Source organism: Polyodon spathula, chromosome 48, assembly GCF_017654505.1.
Source record: "Polyodon spathula isolate WHYD16114869_AA chromosome 48, ASM1765450v1, whole genome shotgun sequence".
NCBI lineage: Eukaryota > Metazoa > Chordata > Actinopteri > Acipenseriformes > Polyodontidae > Polyodon > Polyodon spathula.
The window spans coordinates 1,688,603-1,699,932 of NC_054581.1; the positions used below are offsets into that span (position 1 = coordinate 1,688,603).

General features: G+C 45.3%; 1 protein-coding gene across 3 annotated transcripts; it reads right to left on the bottom strand.

The window, feature by feature from the left end:
- Positions 1–796: 796 nt before the first annotated feature.
- LOC121306623 (sodium/potassium-transporting ATPase subunit beta-2-like) lies at positions 797–9,573 on the bottom strand. Of its 3 annotated transcripts, none has more exons than XM_041238445.1 (8): positions 9,477–9,573; positions 5,151–5,279; positions 4,809–4,913; positions 3,766–3,971; positions 3,359–3,415; positions 2,709–2,735; positions 1,468–1,563; positions 797–1,041 (listed from the first exon to the last, which is right to left on the bottom strand). In XM_041238445.1, exons 2-8 carry the CDS (start codon positions 5,215–5,217, stop codon positions 877–879), a joined length of 723 nt encoding a protein of 240 aa, XP_041094379.1. In that variant the 5' UTR covers positions 5,218–5,279; positions 9,477–9,573; the 3' UTR covers positions 797–876. The 3 variants fall into 3 exon arrangements, with proteins under 3 accessions (XP_041094379.1, XP_041094376.1, XP_041094377.1); XM_041238442.1 differs by lacking the exon at positions 9,477–9,573 and adding an exon at positions 9,208–9,470; XM_041238443.1 differs by lacking the exons at positions 2,709–2,735; positions 9,477–9,573 and adding an exon at positions 9,208–9,470.
- Between the last annotated feature and the right edge of the window lie 1,757 nt (positions 9,574–11,330).

An 11,330-nucleotide genomic window follows, 5' to 3' on the forward strand; every position in this document is an offset into this window, starting at 1 on the left:
ATTCTTCAGAATCATTTTTAAGCCAGCTTTAAAAGGTCTGGACTACATTTTCCCTCTCCTCCCCCTGCTCTGCCACACATCTCTCATTTAAACAATTAATGTATTGATTTAATTCTTGATATATACATAAATGTTTTTTTTGTATGTTTTGTGAGGAGGTGGTTTGTGAATTGTGTTGGCAACAAGACTCGAAGCAGAAAAGAGAGAGAAGAAAGAAAGAAGGAGAAAATGAAAGAGTAGAGAAAGAGAAAGAAATAGAGGAGGTGAGAAAGAGAAGAAATAAAGAGAGAAAAAAGGAGAGAATGAGAGAAAGAAAGAAAGAGAAGTGAGTAAAAGAAGAGAAGAAAGAAAGAAAGAAAAGAAAGAAAGAAAGAAAGAAAGAAAGAAAGAAAGAAAGAAAGAAAGAAAAAGACCAGTGAGTTTTCTGTGAGCATTGCCTTGGTTTACAAAGAAGTGTGTCCCGTGGTGGCCACCGCCTCTTTTCTGGGTTCTAATAGTTTTTCTGGTTGGTGTGGTGGATGTAGGAGACATTAAGGGGGGGGGTTGAAAACACATTCTAACAGCCCTCTCCCCCAAACAAACAACAAGAGACACCCCTCTTCAGAACAGCCCCTGCCCCCCTGTACCCCTTACCCACAATTCCACTTCACAATCTCTTCATCAGTGTTATTGTCCTCTTCAGAATATCCAGAGAGCTTGCTATAATCGATTTAGCAAGTCATTGAAAATCACTTTTATATATATAATATATTATATATATATATATATATATAATATATAATGATATATATGGAGGAGGGTGTTTATGGGGGTGGGGTTGGTTTGGGGGAGCAGAAGGAAAGGGGAGATGAGGGCCAGGATGTTTTTTTTTTTTTTTTATATCTTGTCAATTCTCAATAGGAAGGAGACGCGGCCGGCAAATTTGTCTCGCTCGTTGTCGACTTTGATGTTTTTTGCCATGATCCTGCATTCGACGTTAATGTCGGTGTTCATGGTCAAGTTGAGGAATTTCACCGCAACCAGTGGCTGGGAATAGTTCACCTGAGAGGGGGACAACAAAAAAAGAGTGAGGTGGTGTCACAATGGTATTTCCCATTCAAATTCCCATACAAATCCATAACATTTAATCTCCAGATCAAACTGTGGCCGCTTCCATCTGCAGTCTAATCCAATCCAAGCCCCATGTCTGCATTGCAGGTTTGTATTAATCACTGTTTAGAAATCCGTTCGCAGACCTCCAGTGTTCCCCTGACAGTATATTCACTGCCCTTCATGTTCAATATATTTTAAAACCTGCCTCGCTCTCTCTAGCGTTCTTTGTAACAGACCCTTATTTCTTTAATCCAGGGTAAATCCTGGTGATGTAAAATGCTCTAAAAAGCCAGCTGTGGTTTATCAGGGTATAGGCAGATCGAATCAACTGTTTAGTGCTGGACTGTATCTCTTCATTATCATTTTGTGGCTTACCTGGGCCTGTTTGCCATAGTAAGGGTAGTACATCAGATTGAAGGTGCCATTTGGAGGAAAATAGACAATCTCTCCAATCTTATCAGAGTCTTCTTTCTGTGAACAGACAACAAGAACAGGGTTAAAACTCACATTAGCCCTGCTGCTGCTGCTGCACCCAGTCCTGGGGTTCAGAGCTCCCCTCAATGAAGTCTGTTATTATCATATTGCAATGATCAGGAGTTTCAGAGTTCCTCACCTCACCCAGTCCTGTTCAGAGCTCCCCTCAATGAAGTCTATTATTATTAATATTGCAATGATCAGGAGCCAGGATTAGGGTTAGAAACTCACACTAGCCCTGCTGCTGCTATTGCAAGTCCTGGGGATCAGGAGCCAGGAGTTTGAGCAGGGTTACAAACTCACACTAGCCCTGCTGCTGCTGCTGCTGCACCTAGTCCTGGGGTTCAGAACTCCCCTCAATTATACATATTGTATATAGTATATATTTATAGACATGGTAGGCGTGGCTGACAGAGGTGAAAGGTTGAATGGAATGAGTCAGGCTGTTCAGTACCCAACAATTAGGATTCTTCAGACAAGCTCCAAGCAGCTTAAAGTCAAGGTGATGGCAGCTCAGTATTGGAGCAGCGGGACCCACAACCACCCGGAATGTCTGAAGCGCAACACCAGGGAATGACAGAGAGGAGACCCGCTCACATTCAGATTGAGCAGGGCCTGTTTGTTCAAACTCCTGGCTCCTGCCTGCCTGTTCACTTCAACAACACAAAAGCTTCTTTGTCGTTACTATCTACTTGACTAAGGAGCAAGTTAGAGCATTTTGCTGCACCGGGGCGTCCAGCCAGACTGCATTAACCCCGTAATCCCAGCAGCTGTAAAATGCTCGAATGCTCGGATGTTTTATGAATCAAAGACTAGACTAGATTTTTCCCTGATGGTTCTTATTGCTGTTACTCATATCTCGTGTTTAATTCAAGATGTTCAATGTTTCAATTGTAAGGCAGTGGCTGTGTTTTGATCCATCACTTTGGATAGTTTCCTTTTGCTTTGCTGGCAGTACCCTAGCTGTGCACTAGGTGGCGCTGATGCTTACTAAAAGGCTTTCAGGCTGTAGCCTACAACCCGAACTGAAGAGCAGCCCCCTGAGCTCCCACAGTCAAAGCCAGGCAGACTGATCAAGTCAACAGCATTAAGAAGCACTCACAGCGACAGCAAGGAGTCTCACGCACACATGCTTCTCTTACCCAGGTATCCTTGCTCACTTTGTATTTCTGAAAGGGAGTGAATGAGAAAGAGGGGCAGCATGAAATGATGGAGGAGACATGCAGTTTGACAAACGAACACAAGCCGAAAAAAAATGAAGCGATGAAACTAGAATGTCGGGGGGGTGGGGCATGCTATCAAGATTACAACTGTTGCAACTGCAGCTACCCCCTATTCTATTGGCCACACTGGTGACAGATGTGCAGCTGTGATAGGAATATGCCACGGCAAACGTGTTTCAAATCGTCTGGTACAGCTGTACATTAAAGAAAGTTCTCAGTTTGCATGCCTTGCTTTCCAGGAAGTCGTTTTCTACTTTACTTCCTTGGCCATTTCACGTGTCAGCCAATAGGGGGAGCAGCTGACCGATAGGAAGGAAGCCAGTAAAGGACAATCCTCCAGGTTAAGAAGGAAGTGCAAGATAAAAGCAGGGCTTGCAAACTGAGATTTCTTTAACCTAGTGTAGAACCAGATATGACATAACAAGTGTTTTTTTTTTCAAAACCTGCTTGTGTGAGACTTATATGATATGCATGGCAGAGAAAATTAATGGACTGTTTTATTTTTGTTCGCTACTTTAATGTTAGGAGATTCGCCAAATGTTAAAATGAAATTGGGGAAAATATGTTACCTTTCCTGTGCAGGTGACATATGGAGCTTCTCCATCGCCCGGTTTCATCCCAATAACCTGTAAACCATACAAAACATTACAGGGCAGTCTCCCATGATCCTCAGCGCTGACCCTCAGCTTCACTGCAAGGTCTGGGATCTTGTCATAAGCGATCAATTATTTGTATATTTTTTTTTTAAATACACATTTTTCAACAATATTTTATTGTTATATATTGGTAATCAATTTTTTTTACCTCACTATTCGCATAGTTTGTTTTTTTTTTAAATCAACTTCTTACTCATCCAGTCAGTCAGTGGGGGGGGGGGGCGGTTTTTTTTTTTGTAAAATTTTTTTTCGTCTTTACGATTTTATTTTGAATCCAATAGTTGTTTTTTTTTTTTTTTTGACGGATTCCCGGTACTCACGCGATTCAGCTTGATCAGCACGCAGGGCTGTCCGTTTCTATAGCCGTAGTATTGATCCTCCAGCCCGGAGCAGTCTTCCAGCATGGTGCGGTTAAACTGACACGAGCGTTTCGGGTTGTTACGCACATTGTCACTATCGTCCTGAGTGAAGTACTGCCCGGGGGGGCAGAAGTAATTGTTGGCTGCCTGGATACTGTCGTTGTAGGCTGCAGAGAGAGAGAGAGAGAGAGAGAGAGAGAGAGAGAGAGAGAGAGAGAGAGAGAGATGGAACTTCAGCAGGCTTGGGGGTCCGGTGATTAAAGAAAGGGGGTCTTGATACCAGGAGGTTCAAATCCCGGCTCAGCCGCTGATTCCCTGTGTGCGGGACCCTGAGCGAGTCACTGAACCTCCTTGTGCTCCGTCCTTCAGAGGAGACGCAAAACAAACGAGGTCCTATTGGAAGAGACTCTGCAGCAGCAGCAGTTGTTGATGATGCAGAGTTCACCCCTCTAGTCTCTGTAAGTCGCTTTGGATAAAGGTGACTGTTAAATGACTAATTAATAATTAGATTAGATATTTATTATTAATTAATAATTAATATCCTGTGTGTTCACTAGGCCAGTTTGGGACAGTTCAGGATTTTCAACTCACATCCCAATGCATTCTGGGAAGCGTAGTCCTGCTGTGAGTGGTACCTGAGACAGGTAAAACGGACCAGAATGCATTGGGGCGCGCGCAAGTTGAAAAGCCTGAACTCTCCCAAACTGTCTTTTTGAACATTGAGTCATAGCTAACTTCCCATTAGCTAGGGTTTGTCATTGCATTTACACTGAAGACCTTGAGAAAGACTTCTAATTGAAACATTTGCTATTGAATTTACACTGAAGACACTGAGAAAGACTTCTAGTCGAAGCGTTTGTCTTTGAGTTTACTAAGTTCAGCACTATCGAGGGTTTAATAGTTGTGGAGGGTGTGTTTGAATTATTTCTCGTGAAAATGTTAAAGGGAATTACTTGGGAAATCCGAATGTCGTGGAAAACGAGGCAGTGAAAGACTGTACTCACGCAGCAGGAATTCGTTCAGCGTGTTGACATAGCCGTCCCATGTCTCTGTGTTGGACATACTGTAGGTAATGTCCAGTGTTTTAGATCTGGGTCTAATCATCATCCCTGCAGAGAAAGAGAGAGAGAGAGAGAGAGAGAGAGAGAGAGAAAGATTCAGTGGTGCAGTCTTAAATCTGAAGGAACTAAAATATAGATTTTTTTTAAACAAAAATGATTGTATTTGGGTGCTGGACCCTCGGAGACCCCTGCGTTCCCCTGACTGTGTGACTCTCCCCTGCACGCCATGCGGCCGCACCTTTACCAGGGGAGACCCTCGCGGACCCCTCTATCACACCTGCTTACCTGGGGTGGCTAGGCGGTCCTGGTAGGTCGGTTTGTAGTCATCCAGGGTCTGCAGCATCACCCACATAGTAAGAGCGAAAAGGCCAGTCAGGAAGCAGTAGAAGACGAGGTAGAAGAGAAGGATAAGAGCTGGAAAGAGACAGGAGAGCAGATATGAGACAAACTGCTCAGTGCCAGCACAACAACTCACTGCACACCTGAGACATCCCTTACAGGAGCTCCCCATAGCAACACAGCACAGTGTAGTCAAGCAGAGCAAAAGCATGGCAAACCATGGGAAAGCACAGATATGGTAAAGTATAGGGAATTATTACAAAGCGCAGAGAGGTCTGGTAAAGCATAGGGAAGCATTGTAAAGCACAGAGAGGTCTGGTAAAGCATAGGGAAGCATTGTAAAGCACAGAGAGGTCTGGTAAAGCATAGGGAAGCATTGTAAAGCACAGAGAGGTCTGGTAAAGCAATATCCTAAACAAACAACAAACCCCAAAGAATGCTGTCCGTGCCCATTAGGATTTCATTGTGGAAGCCGGCAAAGACAGCACAGTACTATCGAGTGACTGTACACACTGTGACAGGAAAAAAATGAAAGTAAACGAAAACGAATCGTTTCATATAAAAAAGCGAGAGTCCCGAAACGATTCACACGAAACTCGAAAATAACTCTGAAATAAGCACCGTAAAATGAAATGAATAAAAACCCGAAATACAGACGCCCTGAAAGTATTGGCTTCCGGTATAGACTTTTGCAGTGTCTTTGATTGCATGGCGTTAAATACAAGATCTAAATGATGTCCATACAGTTGTTTTGTCTCAGTCCTAAAATTTAGGTGATGCAAAACTTTTGGCCAGAGCTTAATACAACCGTCTCCACTATAGCCCCTTGGTATGGAGTTTCTCCCTGTGGAGAGTGGTGGTAGCACTTTCATATACTTTTGGGCTGTCCAAAAATGTGTGAAATATGACTAATGTTCGCTTGTCTCATAATCAGTAACAGATTAAATGAACCCAGTGCCAGCCTTTGCATTGTATATTGTACACTGTCTCTGTTCAGCACAGACACTGGAAACCCTAATCCCTCATTAATGACCATAATCCTTTATAGCTTTAAATCCTCTTGGCTCTCCAGCGGGGAGGGAAGAGGGGGGAGGGGGTACCAGCTGCTAGACGACCCCCCTAAAATTGTATGTCGTCACGTTTATGCAGGAAAACAATTATTTCCTAGCACCCAGCGCATTACGCGCGCAGAAGCACTATGCTTATAATAAGCGGAACTGGGCTTAGATTGCGAGTCGCGGGTTGCGTGACTGACAGCTGCCAATGTACATGCAAAACTAGAACTGCCAAAAAAAAAAAATAATAATAATTTCTATAACCCCCACTGGGTTGGGCTTGTTTTGATAGGCAGTGCCGCTTCTTTTTCCCCATCGTGGGGCTTTGCAACACTGAATTGCCTCTGTAGATTGATTGGCCGCCTTCTTATAGACACCAAAACGGGGAGCGAAAAAAATTCCTTTCGTGGAATCCTTGCTGCCTCTACAGACCGGAAACCTGTCGATTCTGGAATCCGCGGTGATCTGCCTAAAACCAGTTTGAATCGGACTGCGCGGGTCAACACCAAGTCAAGTGAATCTTGAAGTGTGTTGCGTAAACACGCACCTGTCCAATCGGATCCGGTACCTCGTCAATGCGTGTTTACATAACAGAGTCTTAAAAATGGATACATACCTGGATTACACCTGCCCACTGTTTCTGCTGTATACACATATGTTACAACAGTTTGTCATTTAAATATTTTGTTATTTTTTGGAGGTAGACTGCTGTGTTAGATTTTGCGTAGATACTCCGCTCCATTGCGCAGTCCCAAGCGAGGCAGAATTGGTTACTGTATATACCACGTCCTGTGAAGCCATTAAACAGGTTTCGCCTGTACTGCGATCTCCTATGCAGTGCTCTTATAGGAATGTATAGAAACGGGTCCACCTGCTTGTGTCTCAGATTCGTTTACCAGCAAATACTTTTTGACGGCAGTATATCTAATAGAAAGTAGAAACACACACACACATATCTACACAGTTCAACACCAATTCTATATTACCTAGATGTAATTATCCCGTTTAGGAATTCTAAATTCGGCCGCAGGACTCTTTTTTGACAACTAACCGGTCGATCTGGTTCTCTGACCCCCCCCCCGTTCCCCCTCTTATTCTGCCGGTACTAAAGCTGAAGGAGGTGCCGCTCTCCGCATTGATTAATTAATTCAAGGGCTTTCTCTGTGTGGGTACGCGTTACAGGGAGTGCTATCAGATCGAATTCAATATGCTGTCATTTCACACCGCAAAGCGATTGTTTAATATGCTGTTAATTGCATTCATTAATAGCACATTTATATCAAATAAAGTGGGAGAAAACAAATATCAGAAAGGGAGTCGCCGGCTCGGAGAACGGGCTGAAGGGATAATCTGATTGCGGTTACTTTATTAAACGAGAGGTGGGGGGTTTACAGGAAGAGAGAGGAGAGAGGGGCTAAAACATTCGAGTAATCGTACAAATAATAAAGAAACAAGCAATAATGCAGAACGATTGTGTTTGAAAGACATACTGCACGCTTTTGTGTGTGTGTGTGTCTGTGTGTCTGCGTGTGTGCCTGTGTGTGTGTGTGTGTGTTTAGGCTACATCTCTATGAATATCCTATGCAGTTATAAAAACTCCTTGGGAATAACGACTGATGCCGGCACACAGGGAGACCAGCGCCACGCTGCGCTGCAGAGTTAAGAGCAGATTATGACAAGCAATGCTACCTTCGAGTAACAGGGCGAGAGGGGATAGCAAGATGCGGATTGCCCTTAATGAAACGACATTATAAAACGCGGGCTGTCCTTGACCATGCTATAATAATAATACTACTACTACTAATAAATAATAATAATAATAATAATAATAATAATAATAATAATAATAATTCCTTTGAAATCGCGCTTCATAAAATAGATACGGATTGAGGAGGTAGGGGGGGTTTGAAGGGATAGGGGGAGACACACACACACACACACACACACACACACACACACACATATTACTGAAGAAATTCTCAGAAGCCTGTATCCACTATTAATCGAGCAAGTGCGGCTGTATGGTGAAGGGGTGCAGCATATCGATTTAACAGCGCACAAAGCCACAACTGATCAGACCTATCGATCGCAGGTGAACACGTAAGCTTTTTTTTTTTTTTTTTTTTTTTAAATCTAAGCATCTTTACAATTCCAGGTTTGCTCTGCGCAGTCTCTCTGGTTTAATTGACTGCGTCTACCGCAAAACCCGGGCTGCCAAATATATAAGAACTGATTTAAAAAAAAAAACAAAAAAACAGCGTGGCTGCTTCTTCGCAATACAGACATACAACACGCGTTTCTTGTTAACTTGAACACAAACTTTATAGCAATTAATTGCCCTGTTGTTATTATATCTAATGACATAAAATCTGCCCCCCCCCCCCCCCCCCCCCCACCCCCCCCCCCCCTACCCCCCCCCCCCCCCCCCCCCCCCCCCCCCCCCCCCACCCCCCCCCCCCCCCCCCCCCCCCCCCCCCCCCCCCCCCCCCCCCACCCCCCCCCCCCCCCCCCCCCCCCCCCCCTCCCCCCCCCCCCCCCCCCCCCCCCCCCCCCCCCCCCCCCCCCGCCCCCCCCCCCACCCCCCCCCCCCCCCCCCCCCCCCCCCCCCCCCCCCCCCCCCCCCCCCCCCCCCCCCCCCCCCCACCACCCCCCCACCCCTCCCCCCCCCCCCCGGGCTAAATACTGCCCCCCCCCCCCCCCCCCACCCCCCCCCCCCACCCCCCCCCCTGGTCCTGCCCCCCCCCCCCCCCCCCCCCCCCCTTCATTTTCCTATGCGGACAGAACCGCAGAAACATCTGCAAGATTCTGTCCCTGCGGGCGCTCGAATACAGAAGCATTACTGGAACACTGTGTGCAGAACGGTTCTCCTCCAGAACCCGAATAGAATACCAATTCCAAAGAGCGCCCGAAGGTTCGACGCCCGTAAAATAAACCCTCTATCGGCTTACCCCAACTGCTCCCGGTTCTGCCCATAAATTCACGGGTCCTCGGGTTCCAGAAGAATTCTTTCCAGTCATCCAACACGTCTCCGCAAGCTTTCTTATCTTTACCTGACATGGCTCTTCCTTGAAACCCTACTAATAACCCTAATACAACGAATCAATCTTCAGTAGCAATATGAAGCCTATAGGTAGCCTTTTTTTTTTAGCTTATAAACGAAGTATCTATAGATCTATACAAACATGCATAGATCGCATAGAAATATAGGGTTACATACAGGATGTCTTCACTGTGCTGCGAAGCCCCGCTTTACCGAGCTCGTCTCTTCCAGTTCAAGGTGTATCAGTCTGTTTGACTGCAGTAACCCGCTCAGCAGCTGGCGTGCGTGCGTGCGTGCGTGCGTGCGTGTGTGTGGGGGTGGGGGGGGGGGGGGGGGGGGGGGGGGGGGGGGGGGGACCTTCTTGACCAACTACCTAGACCCATCCTCTGGCCGATAAATTTCCCTATCGCGAGTGACGTCTAGACTGTCCCTCCCCCACCGGGGTGGACTGTGAGGGGTGGGGGGGGGGGTGGGGCGAAGATAGGTATTCATCGACCGACACCGCGATTAGAATTTCCTCGTGCATAATAATAATAATAATAATAATAATAATAATAATAATAATAATAATAATAATAATAATAAAATAGACTGAGAATTAGAAAATTCCATGTCTGGTGGCTGTTTGAGGAGCTTCGGAGAAGTGTAGGCGTGCCGTGCAGACAGACGCTCTCTTTCTCGGTCGATTTGTCCTCTGTAGCGTTTATATGAAGTTTCAGGATGATCGGATAAGCGGGTCTCTACGTGTCTGCGCTCCGGCCAGTCTGCGCGCCTCCCACTTTTACAGGTGCCTGCCCCGACAACGCAAGAAGCGATTCCACTTCATGCAGCTCCCTCATTGTAACACCTCGTTTGCTCATCTATAGATCTGCAATGCTACAATTTGCATCGGATTACGCATTTCCATTAGACCAGAGACAGAGCTGCAATCGCGACTCTTTCGAGCTGGAGATCTGAAACCGCGCTACGGAATGGCAGTGCCTGGCAAATCGTGCTTTTAGTGAAATACGTTCGATTTAAGGACTGGGTCCCGCATCTTAAAAAATTAAGATGCCTGCATTTCCTTTTCTGTCCTCTGTGCGGCACTGTTGTGTAATAACACTCTGTTGTTTTCCTTCATAAACCGTAGTTATTATCGAACATGTTCTGATGCCATTCTACACATTACCCCATACCGTCTAAAATGTTAAAGGTTTTATTTAAAAAAAAAACGAAAAAAAACCGTTTTTTTTTTTTAATAATATAAAGGTAGTATCTCATACCCGTGTTTAGTAATCTGTTCCAGAGCGTTTCATATTTTCAACTGCGCCTTTTTCTATAGGAAACCTTTACGCGGATATTCGGTTGTCAGGCAGCAAAATAATACCCTCAAAAGCACGTTGGTCTAAATTACTTCGAGAAATTTTTTTTTTTTTTTAAATGTTTCATACAAGTTTTTATTTTTCAGTCCCTCTGCTTTAGTGTGCGTGTGTGTGTGTGTGTGTGACAGTGTGTACGTGTGAGTCTGTATGTGTGTTCTTGTGGGTGTGGGTCAAAATGCGTGTTACTGCCTTAGCCAGTCAATATCTGTCTGTCTGTCCACCTGCCTCACTGTCTATTCGATGCTCAAGTCTGTCTGCTCAAAAATCCAGGCTTTAGTAGACGGCAACAAACTTCAAATGCATTGCAGTTCTGTGCGTTCGTCGGCGACGAAATCTAGTGCAACAGCGCCCTCTGGTGTCAACCCGGGAGAACTAACGCCCCAACAGTCTCCGCAGCGCTCTCTGTTTCATTATGCAGGGAAAAAAGTTTTGTGTTGTTGGGTTTTTTTTGTCCCCTCCTCTCCTCTCCCTTTGTTCCCAGTACATGTACAATAGAGGACTGGTTTTAAGATCTACCCTGCCGGGAGTCTTTCAATCTTAATTTCTTTCAATATTAACTGCCTTCAATACCGCCTCCCTGTCAGCCTGAACTGGGTTAGTTTCGAACAATGTAAACGTCGAGTTAAAACGTGTGAGTGTGTTTTTAAAAATCAATAGTAAATCCCTTGTC

Bases quoted from the DNA above. Each gene is read 5' to 3' on its own strand.
- LOC121306623 (XM_041238442.1), bottom strand. From the start codon at position 9,316: ATGTCAGGTAAAGATAAGAAAGCTTGCGGAGACGTGTTGGATGACTGG. The intron at 4,914-5,150 runs GTAAGCAGGTGT...CTTTCTCTGCAG, and splicing joins GGACCGCCTAGCCACCCCAG to GGATGATGATTAGACCCAGA. The intron at 2,736-3,358 runs GTAACATATTTT...ACTCCCTTTCAG, and splicing joins ATGTCACCTGCACAGGAAAG to AAATACAAAGTGAGCAAGGA.